Below are 18,620 nucleotides of genomic sequence, written 5' to 3'. Positions count from 1 at the left end.
TACTCAAATGAATTCATTAAAATTGCTCTTATATGCCTATTATTTCATTTATCATTTATAATTTTAAAATCACATTGTGTTTTGTTCGCTATGTTTTTATGTTTTTCTCGACATTTTCATAAATTTGTATGACATTTAATTTATTAAATTTCACGTTCGTTTTCTTTGTTTTTTTAATTTTAACTTTATATTTAGATTTCTGTTAACTTGCTTTTCTATTATGTCTCGTTTATTATTATTAAAGCCTTTTCTGTCATATATATTAATAATAATAAAAAGTAATACATTTCGTTTCTTGTATATACGTTATAAAAACCAAAAACGCTTTCAAAATTCCCATTAATATTTATTGAAAAATAATTTCGCGTATTGAATCAAAGGATACAATAAGTTTATACAAAATGATGACACAATTAGATAAAATAATGAGTGTATAAAGTTACTGTGAATAAACCGGCGGACGTTTCGGGCTGATCTTTCAAGCCATCTTCAGCGCAAATTAGAATAAGATGAGAGTCGCAAGATTACAAATTTAATTAATACATCAAGTTACGTCAAATATTAAAAACGTCAGGGAATATAGTCAATATGTAATATCATACCATAGTCTTCATTAGGTGTTGAGTAGTCTTAATATTCACACTTATTATTGGTTTAATAGAGAACTTTATTAAAATAGCTTTGTAATATATTCTAATGTCGACTCAAAACTGTCAACTTTACTAAGACCTTATCAAGAAAAAAGTTTACGGAAAATATTTGGTAAAAACAAGAAACAGACGAGCTAGATCCGAAATTATCAGTGTTTGATAAAATTCTTATCCAGTCATATCAATATAATATAATCCTTAAAAAACTGTATTTTTATAATAATTGTGATTGTTATTCTAAATGTAGACACTGGTAAAAGTTTAGTAGGAGTAACAGCCTGTTGTACATACAGTATGTAAACACCGCGCTTTAGTACTGTGCAATTCCGACGTGTCCGGACAATGGAAGCAGCAGCTTAAAACGTGGTCCACTGCAGAGGATTCAATGATTTATCGATTGACTAACGAAAGATTTTAAGAACAAGAATGTAGTATTATGATAAATTTTATTATTTATACTAATTAAAACAAAACAGCCTTGGGTCTTGAGTATAATAACTGTGGCATTTATTTTTAAAAGTATACAATATTTCTGTAGAAATATTCCACAAAGTACATTTACAGTGAGACTTAATAATCGTTAAGTCTCATTGTAAATTGGGCTAACAATAATATGATTTTAGAAAGATGACAAAATTGTCGATTTAAATTTTTTAATTATAAATTTTATTATTTATATTAATTAAAACAAAAAACAGCCTTGGGTCTTGAGTATAATAACTATGGCATTTATTTTTAAAAGTATACAATATTCCTGCCAAAATATTCCACAAAATAAATTTACAGTGAGACTTAACAATTATTAAGTCTCACTGTAAATTGGACTAACAATAACATGATTGCAGGAAGATGACAAAAATCGATTTAAATTTTTTAATTGCACTAAAATTATACGAGGCTAATTGATTAGAATTACAAAAAAAAAGATTTATTACAAAGGTACAATGTAAGAAGTTTAGTGTTCTATGACAAACAAGAGTTCTACAGAGAATCTCTTACAATTAGCTATAGACTAAGCAAAAAATTAATTAGAGAGAATTTGTTGTTATTATATCTATATAATTTTTTTATAATTCTCTAATGTATTATATATATACACACACACACACACACACACACACACATATGTGTGTGTGTCGTATTTCTCTTTATTTCTAATTTCAGTTGTATGTGATAAATCCAATAATAAATTTTATTTTTGTCAATATTTAATGTATAGAAATTAAGAAGACAATGAAAATCAACAAGGTCAATTATCGCAGATTTTAACAACTAGCAACACAGATGCGGATAAAGAAAGAATATCCAAATAGAATGAAGGATCAAAAACAGTGAGCATATAACTCAAATGTAAATAGATCTAATCTGATATATACGTGAAACTTTTAAAATAATTAAGGATTTTTTCTTCATTCAATATATTTCATAATTTGTAAATTACAATTTCGTTAGAAAAGATATTTTATGTATAATTTATTCAACTTCTCGTTTCTTTAAATAATGAAATAAAAATATTTAAATAAAAATATTTTAGCTTAAATATTTATTTACTTTTTTAATTAAAAATATACATTTAATACATTACAATTCAGAAATTAAACATAAAAATATTATAAAATATCAAAAATATTATTATTAAAAAAATAAAATTTTATCACACATATGAGTCACGCAATAAAAATTAATCTTTATTAAATATATTAAATATGTTTAATGAAAAATTTTAATCATCTACATTATCTACATAATTTTTCTTCGTTGCGCTTTTATCGAATGGGAAAAAGACGATAAAATCTATTTTTGAGAGCAAGTCGAAGCTACCATCGTTCGGAGTCAAACGCTTTTAATTTCAGTCACAGAACGATTCATCGAAGATGAATTCACAATGTGCAATTACGTGCGATAAAATGTCGACGATCATGCATTGTTTTATATTATTGTTTTATCTTGGTACGTTTTACTTGACATGCAGTGGTTCGAGTGAATCTTTGCAAAAAATACGTAAGTGTGAAATGTTATTAATCTTGTGTAATTTTATTTTCAATTAGAATCGATGTTATAAAATATTGATTTAATTGAAAACTTTTTATCTTAATATTGTGCTGTAACTCAAAACTAAAAAGATAATTTAAACATTGACAAATAATTTAATTTTAAATTTACAAAGTTAAATTAAAACTTGATATATGAAAATAATAGAATAAAAATTATAACTAATTTTGTTTCTTTTTTTTAATATTCCTTACATTTATTTCATAAACGGTTCAAACAGATTTTAAGATGAAGAAGACTGTGTATGCCTAACATATTATTATATAGTACATCTATGTTAAATAATACAAGTTTGTTTAATTCGCAGTAATTTAAAATAAAAATAGAGAAAGATACAAAATATTGAAAATATATTGAGAAAAATAATTGTAGTAAATATAATAAAATATAGTAAATATAGTATATTTAATAATTTTACACACAATTACAATTTATAATTTTAAAAAATAAATATTTATTTATCCACAACTTCTTTTAATTAATCTTTGGTGCACTCTCCTTCTCTCTCTTTCTCTCTCTCTCTCTCTCTCTCTCTCTCTCTCTCTCTTTCTCTCTCTTTCTGCTTTTTAGTAAATATATCTGCGATACATTTTACTGCAATTTTTAGCCACGATTGAGGCCAATGTCACCAACGACGATGTCACAGAAACGCAGCATACTATTTGTAAGATTGCAACGGAAGATGTAGTCGCGAATGCACGTGCTACTGTTACAACAGTACTCACTGGAGCTTGTAAGGCAAGTGAGTGAAAATCAAAATAAGTATTAAATATAGTTTAATTAATATATTAAATGTATATACTTAATGCATTGCGTTAAAATCTTTATGACTTCCCAAGCCGATTTTAACATATGATATCAGATAAAAAAGAACGAATTATAGAATAATATTGTATAATTTTGGTATCTAATAAGAAAAAAATATTAAATTATTGAAACTAATAAGGCTTTTTTAATGTTTACAAATAATAACTAATATGAAAACAAAGTGATTAAGAGCCAAACGTGGATGGTTTTGCATCGGTTTTGCAGAAATTAAATTCTGCGAAATTGATTGGCGCACCGGGCACGAATTTAACCTTGTGTACCAAAACTAAATATTAATTCTCTTAATCGCTCTGTTTTCATATTAACTGTTTGTAGAAAAATATTAATTTATAATAAGTAATACAATATTCAATAAAGACAATCACATTCAATGCCAAATTGAACTTTAGAAGTCGATTACATTTTTTTATTAAAATAAAGATAATCCTTAGTATACACGGAGAAAGTTTAATTGTAATTTATAATTTATAATTGTAATTTATAAAATATATGCTTCTAGAGGCGATGGATGAAAAGTTTGCGAGGCTGGAAAAAAAATTAATCCAAGAATTTGCGGATATTAAATGGTTACTTTACAATATTTTGGAACAGCAGCCAGATTATTTAAAAAATGTGCAAAACGCTAATTTTTATGAAGGAACATTAGATGATTATTTGTCACCGAGGCAAGATGAGATCGATAAATTCAACAACACTGTACAAAATTTATCAACGGCAAATGGTTAGTGCAATCATTATGAATTAATTCTAGTATATATTTTAAAATAAAAATAATATTAAGATTACTATATGATAAATTTTTGAAAATTTCTGAAGACGAAAAAACACCTGTTTATTAACATGCAGTTCTTAATAACAGTAGCCTGAAGTTAACTTTGCGCTCTCAGCTAAGCACAGAGTAGTTCTTCAGCAACTGGTGGGTCTAAAGTTCTCAAAACTTTGCAAGTGCCTCTGCTACTATGTAACATTCTATTCTGTAACGCACATATAAGTGATAGTAGTTACATACGTAAATAAACTTGATTGCTAAAGAACAAATAACCATTTTATAATAGGCCTAAACTACAATTAAATATATAGTAATATTGTATAGTATCTAAAAAAAAGAACTAAAAATAATTTTTAAAATTTTATTTTATATTAATTATTGAAATTTGATTTTGCAAGAATCAATGTTTGCATATGTTGCAGAAGAAATTTGCAAATATTTTTTAAATATAAATCAAAATATCATTTATTCAAAAAATTTAATAATTAATATGAAATGTTATGATCATTAAAACATGAGTTAAAATTGTCAGTGGACAAGCAGTTTAGTAATATGATTGCATTCCAAAAGTACAAAAGGCTAAATTGAGTTCATTTTCAAATAAAAAAAAACTTTTATAAAATTTAACATGAATTAATAATATTTATTAGTTTTAATATTGTTTTAATTATATTGTATATCTGCGTTTTTAATTGTTATTTTCAATTATCGTTTATATTCAATGTTTTCGTTGTTTATACCGTTTTAAATTTATATTTTCGTCACTAAGGACCGTTTAGACGTAAACTGAGCTTATTATAACTTATATTTTTTCAGAGTGTTCTGTTAATTTTTTTTATTATTATTTCTTATTAACTTTTTGCGTTTTTATGTTTTCAAAATTTTGTTTTGTTCATACCTATAGGATTATTTTCATACCTAGGATTATTTTTCTTGTTTCTATGCTTCTATATTTGCTTCGTTAGACTTTATTTTTAATCGCTTATAATTAAAATAAAAATATATAATCTATTTTCTAAGAAATTAAAGTTAAGCACATTACAAAACATATTTTAATTTCGCATGTGTTATCGCATAATGTAAATGTCATTCTAGAATAATGACCAAAAATATAATGGAGATTCTGCGTGTGTAGAATTCTTGCATTTCTTGCATAATATGCATTGTTACTTCCGAGTCTAAGCTAAGCATTTGTATGTAAGAGATATGTGGTTTCATGCAAATGTGGATTTGTTGGAGGCACGTTGCGTAAAGTTCGCCTTGTCCGTAGAAAGCGCCCACGTGACAAAGCTAAAGCTTAGTCAGAATAAACATGATTCAATCGAAATGAATGGTACAACAAAGTACCAGATTTATTTCGAGTTGCAGTATACGATTAACTTTACATTATTCTCTTTCTATTGTTTTAAAAGAGGAAAAACGTAATCCACTAAGAAATCTGTGAAAGCCATTGTATAATTACTGTAAATAATAACATTATTAAACTATAACCGTTATTATATTTGATAAACATTATTTATTAGATGTCATCTATAAATAAATATGGGCGATTGTGGTAAAAACATTGATGTCAACATAAAAAATTATTTTTGCATTACGTATATAAATATTTCAAAATTCACATACATGTTGTATAGCTTAATGAAAAATCTTCTAATATTTAGACAGACTTTTTAAATAAAAAGTTGATTAATTGATTAAATGTTTAATATTTAAGATATTTGATTTTTGCCGTTGCTTAATATTTAAGACTGACTTTAAATTAACTTTTAATCTTAAATAAATTTGCCAGTCAAATTCTTCAAATTAATTCAAATTTATTGAAAAGGTTTCTTATCTAAAGCTTAGTTAGTCTCAACTTACTAAAAAAAAAAAAAAAAACTACGAGAGATATATTAGAAAATACATTATTTGATATATATCACAAAAGCCTTCGTATGAAAGTTAAAAAAAGATAAACAAGGGAAGAGGACTGTCAAACGTTACGTTAACATAGACTGTTAAGAGTAAAATTCAAAATTAACAAGCAACTCTTATCTACAGGTCCGGCAAATGCTTTCGTCTATTATTGGCAGGTAAAAAACTTTGACGAGATGTTGATGAACTGGCAAACCGGCCGCTCGATACGCAGTTCTACTTTTTACACAGGTCGAAGCGGTTATGCCATGTATCTAAAAATCACGCCAAAATATTTTCCAGACGGCACGATCTTTGTGGGGGTCGGATTAACACGCGGTCGTTATGATGCCATTCTCACGTGGCCCTTTCCACACAGGATCCGTCTCGAGGTACGTAAGAGCACAACGGGAATGAATGTCCTCCCGAGTTGGACGACTTCGGAAATAAATCGGTAATGCGACCGAGTAAAGTAAGATTTCACAAGGGATTGTGAGTAATGCAATTGCGCGAAGCATAAAAGAGAAAGAGTCTGCGAGTGGGTAGCTCTTCGATAGGGAAAAAAAACAGGAAGAGGCCATCGAGACGTCGTATCAAATCTTTATCACGGTTGCGGTACGAAAGACTGTCGAAGAACAAACTCAAACAAAACTTTCTAATGCAATCGAATGATTTCAAAACAAATTAAAAAGTTGTGACATATATATATATATATATATATATATATATATATATATATATTTATAATTTTTTAAATATTATTAAAGAAATTAGTCAATTAAAGTCAATGATAACTCTCTTGTTTTCCCAAGATATTCTATCTAGATGTGACATTTTTCGCAATGTACTTTAATAAATAAAATAATTAATAAAAAATAATTGACAATACAAATAAGGCTCTAAATATTACAACCTAATGATAAAATAGTCTAGTGAGAGCCAACGCGGATAAAATGTAAAAAAAATTTAATTAATTAATTTAAAATAATTTATATGTATTAAATATATTGATATATTGCGATTCGGCAGGTTTTGGATCATTCTCTGGAAGGCGTGCGCGAAGATCGACGATCTCGAATATGGGATCCGGCTACACTTTGCACAGAATATTTCTGGGGTAGACCCGCCGGAGAGACAGATAATCCAGAATGTGTCGGGCTGAGTATTTCCAGACAAGTTATTCGATCAAAATCGTTATCAACCATATCGCAAGAATATTTAAAGAATGTAAAATACATGTGGAATGGAAGCGTGCTAATAAAACTTAATGTTTATCTGTAAATTACTTAAGATAAGTTACTTAATTTTCAAAAAATAACACTTGTTAAACAACAAGTATACTCTGTTATTATTAAAAAAAATGTGTTATAATTTATTTTAAAAAAAGTTAGAAAAGAACGAATTAATTAATTAAATTATTTTAAATATTAATTAACTGGATAAGAGATTTTATAGGATTTAATGAGTATAAACCATATAACTTAACAATTATTAAAGAAATCTGGCTTACTAACAGCAAATTAATTAAGAGCTTTCATTTGAAGAGATAATTGAAAGGGATGATTAAAAAGATTCATACAAATATATATAAATAAACTATTTAAAAGCCTCTATAAAGAAATAAATATTTAATAGAGTAAATAAATATTTCTAATTCTATTCTAGCTATAGCGCACCGATACTATAATGATTACATGTTTGTTTTTTTTTGTGGACAATACATTTTGTAGCGATAAAATTCCCCTGAAAGTTATATGTAAAATAAAATAAAATGTAATGACATAATTATATAATTCTATCGTTTGCATTTGTTTAATTATAACCAGAAGCAAAACTAAATATGTATAATAAATAGTCATTAAGAGGTAGATGTAAAATAAATGCAAGGAGATATAACTATATTCTACAAAAGAAACTATACATAATTATAATTACATCCATGTTTTCGAGAAAAAAAATTTTATATAAAACCAATAATATTATTTCGATAACATTATTTTTATTGAATATGTTTAATATTAATAAATAAATATTAATTTTGATCTTATAATATTAATATTATAAATGAATATATATAACATACATTTAGAAATAAAAAAATATATATAATTCTGTCTTTTAGAGAATACTGACGACACTTAAGCGTCGAGTTGTGTCCATCAAAATTAACTTTCCTGTCTGTTACGTAGGGGCATTCGATTCGAGAAATAAACTTGCGGCATCTGTTGTAATTGATTGTCATATTCCTCACGATCAATCGCGTTCCAATTATTTTGCTTAGCGGTATTCAGGAGCGTTTTAAATAAATGAAGCAGCGTAGAAGTACGTTCCTTCGTCTCTTCTCTTTTCTTCTCCGAAACAAATCTGCCACATCCTACAAGAAACCGAAAGTACTTGATTACTAAATTTTTATTCACTAAAGTTTGTATGGAAAAAGAGAGAGTATGCTACTTTATAATTCATCTTATACAAGTATTTTTATAGAAACTCTAGCAAAGAATTTTAGTTATTATAAAAAATAATTAATAATATTTATATTATAACATAAATTATTTTTATACTACAAAATTATAATATTTATAAATTATTATTGTATAGCTGTTGAAAAATTTAAATTAATTCTTACCCGTAAAAGCATTGCAAAACGGTCTCTTTGGCTTGATTGTATTCTCCATCATAAGAGCATCTAAAAGCTGACGTTCGATCTGCAAAAGTGATTTCTGTCAATCACATCCTTATTAGCAATACTTTTATCTTTTTGAGACGCCAAATTCAATCGTTGTTATTCGATATCTTTGATATGCAAAATGTTTCTCAGATTCTATTAAATTATTTATGTATCTAAATGTAAGATGTATGTTTTAAAATAAAATTTAGTACTCTCTCGCGATATTTCTGTCATATTTTACTAAATTTTAAAAGATTTTTCTGTATATAATAATTGATTGAAATATATTTTTGTAAGATGCACTAAACAGACATAAATTGAAAAAATTATTCGTTAAAATCTTACCTTATCTCTCGAAATCTCAGTATTTACCATCTGCAGTAGACACATGCAAGCCAGCATGCAACAAAGATATTCAGTAATCTGCGAAACAAAAAAAAAAGAGATTAATAAATGTAAAACTATTTTTGGTATTTTTTATAATAATATTGCGAATGATGTAATAAAAATAATGACGGAGGCAAGCAGTGCATTTATGTGAATCGTTTGTAACAAATATTTAGTTATGTAAGCATCACACAGATCCCGTAAATCCGACTGTTAAGCTGCTTAGGCTTTCTAGATCAATTTACACAATGTTTAATTAACAATTAGTAAAGTTATAGCATTATTTGACACACCATACAAAACACACTTGATTTGGTTTAATTAACTTAAAGAAGATAATCGATAATAATTTTCTTTGCATATCTCTTAATGTAATACAAGCGAATTTCCCAGTAATCAATTTGTACAATATCAGAATGAAAAAATAAAGTTATTATTATTTCTAGTATTATTCCTAAATATGCGTCTGTTTTTTTAAAAATTTTCGGAAATCTTTGTTATTTCATAGTAAAACTATCGACACACAATATGTATAAAACATATATTAAACATTATTCTAATAGTAATATGTGTATATATATATATATGTATGAAGCATTTTTATGCTCCAATAAATATGTATTTTTTTGGTTCGGAAATGATTTTCTTTTACTTACAACATTATTAAAATACATTGCAAATATTATTTTTTTTTAAATAATATTAAATCTATTAGTATTTTTTAAAACTAATGTTAAATGTATTAGTAAATAAGTCACAATTATGTAGAATTTTTGTTAAAATGTAAAAGCTTTTTATTTAATTATTCGAGAATATAATTTTCTTTTTTTCTAACTATTGTCTAACTATTGTCTATCTATATTTAAAATTTACTATACTTCTCTCAATTATTTAATTAAAAATAATATGATCTTTTATATTTATATTTACTGAAACTGATAGTCATTGTGTTATATAAGTTTAAATATTCAATAAAAACAACAATTATTGTATATGCATTTAAATTTATGTATTTGATTAAAATAATTAGTTTGTGCTATTGACAGGTGTTTAAATAATTTATATATATGTATACATATATCACGAAAATAATAGCTTTAGCAATCAAAAGAACTGCAGGCATTGCATTCGCAAAACGTGAAAGAGTATTCAAAATTACATTGTAAAGTATGTGAGTTTCCTTTCAATTTTTTTATATATATAGAATCAATTATAAAAATAAATAAATTTTTTAATATGTATTTAATTAATTAATTATATTTTTCTTTTCTTATTAAAAAAATTCTTTTTTTTGAGTTAAATTATACTTATGTGTTTATCTACTTTCTCTCTACATTTTTGATTATAATAAAATGTATTTTCTAGAATCTTTATAAAGAAATAAATTTCACAAATTATTTTTACATAAATATATATGCATCTTATTTTGTATATTAATAAAAATATTTTCAAGGAAATATATAACATATATATACAAAGTGTACCATAATTGTCAAATATCTTTTTAAGAACGGATTCTTTCATCAATTGAAGGCGATTTTTCTTTAGCAAAAATGTCGAGCATAATTATTATTTCTTGCAAACTAACTTTTAATTTTTGTCATTATATATCTTTATAACTAATAATAAACCTTAAAATAAAATTATATTAAAGTAAATTATTATATATTCCACCTGAAATTAACTGAAGACTGTAAATATATTAATCTTTTAATTCCATAAGTTTAGTTTTCAAGAAACCCTTTTTTCAATCATTTATAACTCGAAAATTATTGTCACAAAATTTTCGCTGAGGAAGAATCATTTTTAAAGATTTGGCAATCTGCCTTTAAAAGAATATCGGTTAGTAACATCATGTAACACCCTGCACGATACACCCTGCACGATACACCCTGTATATTTAAAAAATTAATATATTAAAATTTATTTTTATTGTTGAAACATATGACACATTTCCTATTAGAAATATTTCTATTAGAAATAATGTATTATTATACAATATTGAATAAAATCAATTTTAGTCACTATATAAAAATGTGTAAAATTGAATTTAACAATTTTATACTTGTTACGAAAACATCAAACACTACCTTCATATTGAGATCTTCTTTTGACCGAAAAGTTTTCAAAACCTTGAGATTCTTCAAGATTCTGAAGCGCACCCCTGAAGCGACAACTCTTCGACAAAAATTACGTTCTCAATCTACTATCAGTAGTACGGATTTCACGGATTTCGTTTGCCAAAAGGTTATTACGCGCGGTTGAAGCCGTGGCTTCTCCGTCTCGTTTGAGAGGCAAAATCGCGCGGCTGCTCTTCAAATACAAACCCCGTTAACCCCTCCATTGCGATAAACGCCACGGGGGTGAATGCAAGCCTGGAGAACGCATGACCGCAAGAGCGCGGGCAACGATCATATTTCACACTTCAAAACACTCTTCTGTACCAAGGATGCATCTAGATTTTGTAGCTGACTTACTAATGTACTTCTAATTTAACTTCGCAAGCATCCTCCTCTTTCATTGTTAAATTCTGCTAAAGATGCACAGAAATTTTGCATAGAGTCAGAGAGGAGGAAGATAAAGTGTAATATTAATAACAATATACAATATTAATAACAATATAATGGTTATTTTATAATTATCAGAATATAACTAGAATTTATATAATTTATATAATAAAGGAGAATTTAAATAATTGGAATATAAATAATCAGAATAAGTCATTATTTCACTCTCTCTCTCTCTCTCTTTCTCTCTCTCTCTCTCTCATTCTTTTTCTCTATTAAGAAAAAATTATAAATAAATTAAATTTTATTGGAATTTTCTTAATACATTTAAATATTTAACCTCATGTAATTGTAAATTATTTTCTTTTTTTTCTGTGTGTGTGTGAGAGAGAGAGAGAGAGAGAGAGAGAGAAGGAAAAGAATATTTTTTCTTCCATTACTTAAAAGACTTTAAAACTTTTTATATTTAAAAGATATTAAATTATTTTCTATTTCTGTTTGTCGGAAGATATATTTGCATAACTCTCTTAGTTCGCATAATTTTCCGCTATTATTAGATATTAGATTATATTGTATTCGTGACTATTCACGGGATATGCATCTTATGCAATTCCTAGGTAGATCCAGAACATGTTGCTCCTTAAGATTCACGGATCATAAGTTGTCATAAGTCACACGATTTAACAGAAATTTCAACAGTATATTGACATCCTACTATTTTACTATATATCGTCCGTGAGAGAATTTTCGTTCTCGCACTTCGTTATGATACTATACTAATTGGTTGCAAATTACAGAGCAATTTGATACGCTGCATCTAAATTTATTTTGCAATACAATAACGAGTGATAGATTTTTTTTGTTCATATAACGCGTAATCTATAAAAATTGAATTATATGTTGAAAGAATATACGAAATAAAAATCAATGTATATTGTATAAATTGTTGAGAGCATACTGTGTATCAGTACACATATAACATATTAATTGTTTCCAAATGTGATTTAATTTTAAACGTTATTTCAAAATTTTATTATACTATACGTTATTATTATACTATACGTATTGTCGGTTTTCTGACGTGTGCTTGTGATGTGTAATATATAACTATGTAATAATTATTGCTCATCGTCTGAAAAGACTTGATAAGGACCTAAACCAAAGGTCGAAATGTCGTCGTTATCATGAGAAGCTTGTTTTAACATCAAATAAATGAATATAAGCTTAATTGTGCCAGTTTGGTCATTTAACCAATATACCTTCTGAACTATACGTTATTATTATTACACTATATTATTGAAACACTATACTACTAAAATACCATTTTTCCTGAATTTATTTCCTGCTTTTACTTTAATCAATTTTGATTTCAATTCGATATCTATTTTTAATCTATTTTTCATGGCCAATTTTTTACTATATAAGCGTAAGTACTTGATAAAATATATAACATATTCGTTTTAATTGTACTAAATATTGATCAAATTCTCTGACAATTTGAAATCAAATATATTCCAAAAATTTTGAGACAATTTAATACTTCATAGATTCGAATTAAGCATTTAAAATAAAAAAGCATTTTGCACGTTAAATTTAACATACGTCAATAGATAATAAAATTTTATTTTTTGTTTACATATTTAAGTGAACTTGTTATATTAATACAATTTTAATTCTATATTTAACTATATTTAACTATATTTAGCTGTTTAATTGTGAGTTAAAAAATTGCACTTCGTAAATGACGACTTCCCTTAAAAAGGAGGAACATTTCGTTTACAAAAATTTACTCGGAATTATCAAAGAGGCTGTCATTAAAATTTAATGTAGATGAAACGGGGGATCGTACACGCATACGTATAAATAAAATCATAAATAACGAAGTCACTCTCTTACATATGAAAAATTAATACTACAGTGAAATGTTAGTTTACGAATTTTCAAAATTAAATCAGCTCTGTCCATGCTGTACGTTATGTAATGTGCGTAGACTGTATCAGATATTATAAAACAGAGATAAATTTCGTAACGTAAATTTTAAAAATATTATAAAAGCAATTATATTTTATACTATAATTACTTTAATGTATATAATATAATTACATATATATACTGCATTATATATTATTAAATCTATAAAATATATTTTGTAGATAATTATAGGTACACAAATTAAAAATAAAAGAGATGATAATTTATATAATTGTTACGAAAACATCAAACACTACCTTCATATTGAGATCTTTTTGGCCATATGTATGATGTATGTACATATAATATCTCGAGATTGATATGCAAATAAACGTTTTACAGGAATGATAAATAAATGTAATATTACCTTCTTCTAATATTTCATATACGTAGGATTCATCAAGTACTTGCGTACAACAAACAAAAATTTGGACTATGCAAAAAAGGTCAAAAGTGAAGTGATCGAAACTGAGGATTAGAGTTATCAATTAAATCGATGCCAGGAAGCGAAGTATAACAGGTCGGCCGGGTAAGAGTCCTCGTGTAAAAATCATAGAAAAAACAATCGAGCTTAAGTACTTACACCGTTTCCACATCAGAGCCCGCTGAGTTACGATTAAATCGTTCAACCTAGTTCGCCAGTGGTTGTCCATTTTTTCTTATTTTCTTTTGCTGGAATTTTCGACTATACATGCTTATCTGACGCGACGATAAATGTTTGAAAACTGCGAAAGAGATGAAACGACAGGAAGAACGAATTAAATTTCGTAATTTTGTTCAACATTTCAAACATTACTCATTTCAATCACATATGCGCAATATACATATTTAAAGTCATATTTATGCAAAGAGTAACTTCTCTTAATACTTAATTATAAATTATCATTCTCGCAAGATATTATATATATAGCTGTATAGTATATTGCTGTGATTAAATGCTTAAATAATGTGAAAAGCCAAAATGCTTTATTCAAATAAATAGTGACGTTTAATTTTATGATAGATATAAATGCTGCCACCACTAAAGTAAATGCACAACGGTAAATCATTTAATGCTCCTTACACTTTACTGCATAATAGATCACTTATGAATAAGAAATGTGCCTTATGTAAAATACATATATAAACTATCTCACATAAAGGGGAAAATAAATACATACATTTATAGCAGTCTATACGTTATACGTAAACACGAGATGATTCTCAAAACATTTGCTGACAGCTATTGCTGGAATAAATATAATTAAAATAGACTTAATAATAAAAATAGAATTAAAAATAGAATACAATTTCAATAAAGATATATCTGAATTTTATTAAATTTGGAATATCAAATTTTTTACTTTTCAGAAAAAAAAAATTTATTTTATTTGATGATAGAGAATTAAAATAAATATAAGCTATATAATAAAATAATAAAATTTTAAAAACAATTTCTCTAATTTCAAAAATTAGAAATTTATTATAATTTTATAAAAAACAAATTGTTATCAATTTCTTAAACTTTATTTTTACATGATAGAATATAAAAAGCAACGTATGTACATTATCAATATAAAAAATTTCTACCATTTAATATATTATTTAATGTCATTTTAATATTAAATTGTTGTAAAAATGTTGAATTTTATATTTATCAATCTTTATATATATATATATATATATATATCAGTTCTTATTTTAACTTAATATAAATATATTAATGACATATGTACAAATATTAGAGAAAATATTACAATGTTAATTGGTATATTCTGAATGTATATATGTATATATGCATATAATTTATCTATAACCGATCGTGAGCAAAACTAGCAATACAATATTAACGACACAGTTTTCAAGTTCGCCCGGATAGCTCAGTCGGTAGAGCATCAGACTTTTAATCTGAGGGTCCAGGGTTCGAGTCCCTGTTCGGGCGATTTATTTTTTGTGATATCTAATAACATATATATACTATTTACACAGTAGATGTATATATATTTTCTTTTTCTGTAATATATTTTTAAAAACTTTATTCATGCTTTAAATATTAATAATTAAATAAGAAATAGTATGTTAAAGTTTGTTTCTCACAATTCACTTAATCTCACTTAACCCATCAAAACATTTTTAAAAAATACAGCTATCATATTCTATTTTCTCATCTGTTCAATACAATAGTGCTTGAAAAATTATATATCTAAATAATAATCTAAGAGATCCCACATAGCACCTATTCCTAAAAATCTAGAAAACAATTTAAAGACATCTTATCATCCTTCAGATGCTTTTGACCTTTTTGTGCTATATAGGATGCAAACTAATATATATACATATAATCCGAATGTTATTTTTTTACATCATAGAGTGTATCTTCATTTATCTCTTTAGATGCATAAAATTAAATAAACAAATATATATTTTGTAAACATGTACATATTTTATTTAAAGTTTTATTTTATAATTATATATATATATATATATATATATATATATATATACACACATTCTAAAATAATTATATGTATATTGTATATATACTTTGAGGTAATCATTTTGTACTATAAATTTCATATTTCATACATAACAATGTGTATCATTGTCACAAAACATATTTTTAAGAATATTGAGCAATTAAGTTAGAAGACAAACTTTGATTAACTATAGAAATAATTACAATTTATTCATATGTATAGATATGTAGAAAAAATTATTACAAAATTATATATATATATAATTTTGTGATAATTTTGTCTATCTATAGATATATATAGATTACATATAGTTAATTATATATAATTATATATAATTATATATTGTATATATATTGTTTATTATATATATATATATATAGAGATTATATATATAATAAACGAATAAGAAAAACATAAAAACAATATAAAAAAATGACAATGCAACTAAAATAATATATATATATATATATATATATATATATATATATATATATATATATATATATATATGATGCAATAAAAATATTTAAAAAAAAAATTATTAAAGATTCTTTGCTGCTAATATTATATATAAGGCTATAGACAAAATATTATTGCCCAAAGATGATAGTAATTTGTTGATACATCTTGATTAAATCTAAATGTTTGAACTTTGTTCCTTCACACTACCATCTGGCATACCAAAGAAAACTTTCTTAGCCATATTTATAAATAGACCAGTTTCTACAACTCCAGGTATTAGAGATATTTCCTCATTAATTTCATTCCAATTAGTTAAGCCTTGAGGAAAATGCCAGTCCAAAATAAAGTTACCATTATCTGTTATTACTGGACCCTGTAAATAAAATACAAATTAGATCTATATATTATTTATATTTAATAATTTGATTAATAAAAACATATACTTACAGCTTTTGCCACACCCGGTCTAAGTTTTACAGTTCCTCCGTATGTTCTTTCAATTCTATGTTGAATCGGCACATAAGCCATAGGAATTACTTCAATAGGAATTCCTTTTTTATACTGTTCGCCAAGCTTTTGTGAGTTTTTCCTGAAATGCAAAATATATAAGAAAACTATATAATGTTTGTGGATAATATTAAAGATCATGTTTACATATAGTCTGCTATAATAACAAATTCTTGAGCACAGGAAGCAACAATTTTTTCTTGTAATAAACATCCTCCACCACCTTTGATGAGATTCATTTCAGCATCGACTTCATCTGCTCCATCGATTGCACAGTCCAGCTGTAACCATGTTAAAGTCATGTTTATAAGTACATAATATAATAAAAAGTATAATGCAGAGACATGATATTTAAACATTTAAACATTTCAGAAATTACCTTTGGATTAGTTTCCAATTCACCTAAAGTTAGATGATTATTTAGTATAAGTTGGCGAGCTTGAAATGATGTAGGAATACAGATTACATTGAGTCCTTCCTCCTTGACACGTTCAGCTAAAAGCAAAATTTTTGTAAGCATGTTTTCAAAATCTAATATATTTATTAAATATTTAAATGTAATAAAAAAGCTATATTTTATTAAAATCAATAACTAAAGTATTATTACAATTGATAAAGAAAACTCAATTTAACATACAGAATTTTTTTATGTAGAATTTTTGATGTAATAAGAATAAAAAAATATGCAGAAGCTATCGATGAAAAGGTCAAATGTTAATTTGGCCATATGTTTTTCAATAAAACAATCCAGAGAATAATGCATAAAATATACTGTAATATCAGAGTTTAAATTTTAAAATTAAATTAAAAGTAGGAAAATAATCTCTTACAAATATTAACGCCAATGCATCGTATTGGTACAACATTAATTGAATCATTTATTTTAAGAATAACTTTATATCAAGAAAATGCATTTTTCCTGTATACATATTTTTTTCTAAAAATATATATATGTTAATGTACAGAAAATTTAATATATAAATAATAATGGAATATTTTTTTATAGTTTTATCAATATGTACAATTAAATGTTTCCCTGAAGAAATAAGAGAAATTAAAATAATATAAAAAAACCGATCCATAACTGATTAAAATATCGTAATGTTCAAAATATATTATTCTCAAAGAAAATAATTATATGATAAAACGTCATCATTACCAAGTCTATCAACGGCATAAACCACGGTGGACCCACTACCTATTCCGATCACAGTATTATTCTGAAAAACGATTCACTGGAATATTAATATAACCTCATACACTCTAACTGATCAATTATATACAATTTTTTAAAATAAACTAGCTTGCCTTAACATATTCGTTCACGGCTTTATAAGCCGCAATTTTCTTAGCTTTGTCGAGCGGACCCATCTTTAATAAACTCTTCGGGACACTGTGCCATAATCTGGCGGCTATTTCAACAGGCGAACAGACCATGTGAACTGATATGGACGCAAATGACACGTA

General features: G+C 25.6%; 3 protein-coding genes and 1 non-coding gene across 4 annotated transcripts; 2 read left to right on the top strand and 2 right to left on the bottom strand.

Annotated features, from left to right (window-relative positions):
* The first annotated feature begins 2,483 nt into the window (after positions 1 to 2,483).
* LOC140669421 (uncharacterized) lies at positions 2,484 to 7,476 on the top strand. The gene is made up of 5 exons (XM_072899262.1): positions 2,484 to 2,651; positions 3,310 to 3,444; positions 4,030 to 4,251; positions 6,343 to 6,587; positions 7,225 to 7,476. Exons 1-5 carry the CDS (start codon positions 2,525 to 2,527, stop codon positions 7,474 to 7,476), a joined length of 981 nt encoding a protein of 326 aa, XP_072755363.1. The 5' UTR covers positions 2,484 to 2,524.
* Positions 7,477 to 8,311: 835 nt separating this feature from the next.
* Positions 8,312 to 11,521, bottom strand: LOC140669066 (uncharacterized). The gene is made up of 4 exons (XM_072898553.1): positions 11,341 to 11,521; positions 9,209 to 9,286; positions 8,822 to 8,900; positions 8,312 to 8,569 (listed from the first exon to the last, which is right to left on the bottom strand). The coding sequence occupies exons 1-4, from the start codon at positions 11,344 to 11,346 to the stop codon at positions 8,361 to 8,363; spliced, it is 372 nt and encodes a 123-aa protein (XP_072754654.1). The 5' UTR covers positions 11,347 to 11,521; the 3' UTR covers positions 8,312 to 8,360.
* A 4,055-nt stretch (positions 11,522 to 15,576) lies between these two features.
* Positions 15,577 to 15,649, top strand: Trnak-uuu (transfer RNA lysine (anticodon UUU)). The gene has a single exon. It is a non-coding gene; the product is annotated as a tRNA-Lys (tRNA).
* Positions 15,650 to 16,774: 1,125 nt separating this feature from the next.
* On the bottom strand, positions 16,775 to 18,620 carry Rpi (Ribose-5-phosphate isomerase). Its single transcript, XM_072890258.1, has 6 exons — positions 18,462 to 18,620; positions 18,313 to 18,373; positions 17,533 to 17,648; positions 17,301 to 17,434; positions 17,094 to 17,235; positions 16,775 to 17,019 (listed from the first exon to the last, which is right to left on the bottom strand). The coding sequence occupies exons 1-6, from the start codon at positions 18,588 to 18,590 to the stop codon at positions 16,822 to 16,824; spliced, it is 780 nt and encodes a 259-aa protein (XP_072746359.1). The 5' UTR covers positions 18,591 to 18,620; the 3' UTR covers positions 16,775 to 16,821.

This window comes from Anoplolepis gracilipes, chromosome 1 (assembly GCF_047496725.1).
Source record: "Anoplolepis gracilipes chromosome 1, ASM4749672v1, whole genome shotgun sequence".
Taxonomy (NCBI): domain Eukaryota; kingdom Metazoa; phylum Arthropoda; class Insecta; order Hymenoptera; family Formicidae; genus Anoplolepis; species Anoplolepis gracilipes.
Note: the sequence above shows the minus strand (reverse complement) of the source record. Positions and strands in the feature narration are given on the sequence as shown.

Excerpts from the sequence above, each read along its gene's own strand:
- LOC140669421 (XM_072899262.1), top strand. The coding sequence starts at position 2,525 with ATGAATTCACAATGTGCAATTACGTGCGATAAAATGTCGACGATCATG. Across the intron at positions 3,445-4,029 it reads CACTGGAGCTTGTAAGGCAA|AGGCGATGGATGAAAAGTTT; the intron begins GTGAGTGAAAAT and ends ATATGCTTCTAG. Across the intron at positions 6,588-7,224 it reads CACACAGGATCCGTCTCGAG|GTTTTGGATCATTCTCTGGA; the intron begins GTACGTAAGAGC and ends GCGATTCGGCAG.
- LOC140669066 (XM_072898553.1), bottom strand. Across the intron at positions 8,901-9,208 it reads CTGAGATTTCGAGAGATAAG|ATCGAACGTCAGCTTTTAGA; the intron begins GTAAGATTTTAA and ends TCACTTTTGCAG. Across the intron at positions 8,570-8,821 it reads GTTTTGCAATGCTTTTACGG|GATGTGGCAGATTTGTTTCG; the intron begins GTAAGAATTAAT and ends GGTTTCTTGTAG.
- Rpi (XM_072890258.1), bottom strand. The coding sequence starts at position 18,590 with ATGGTCTGTTCGCCTGTTGAAATAGCCGCCAGATTATGGCACAGTGTC. Across the intron at positions 17,236-17,300 it reads GTTATTATAGCAGACTATAT|GAAAAACTCACAAAAGCTTG; the intron begins GTAAACATGATC and ends TTTGCATTTCAG. Across the intron at positions 17,020-17,093 it reads GACCGGGTGTGGCAAAAGCT|GGTCCAGTAATAACAGATAA; the intron begins GTAAGTATATGT and ends TTTTATTTACAG.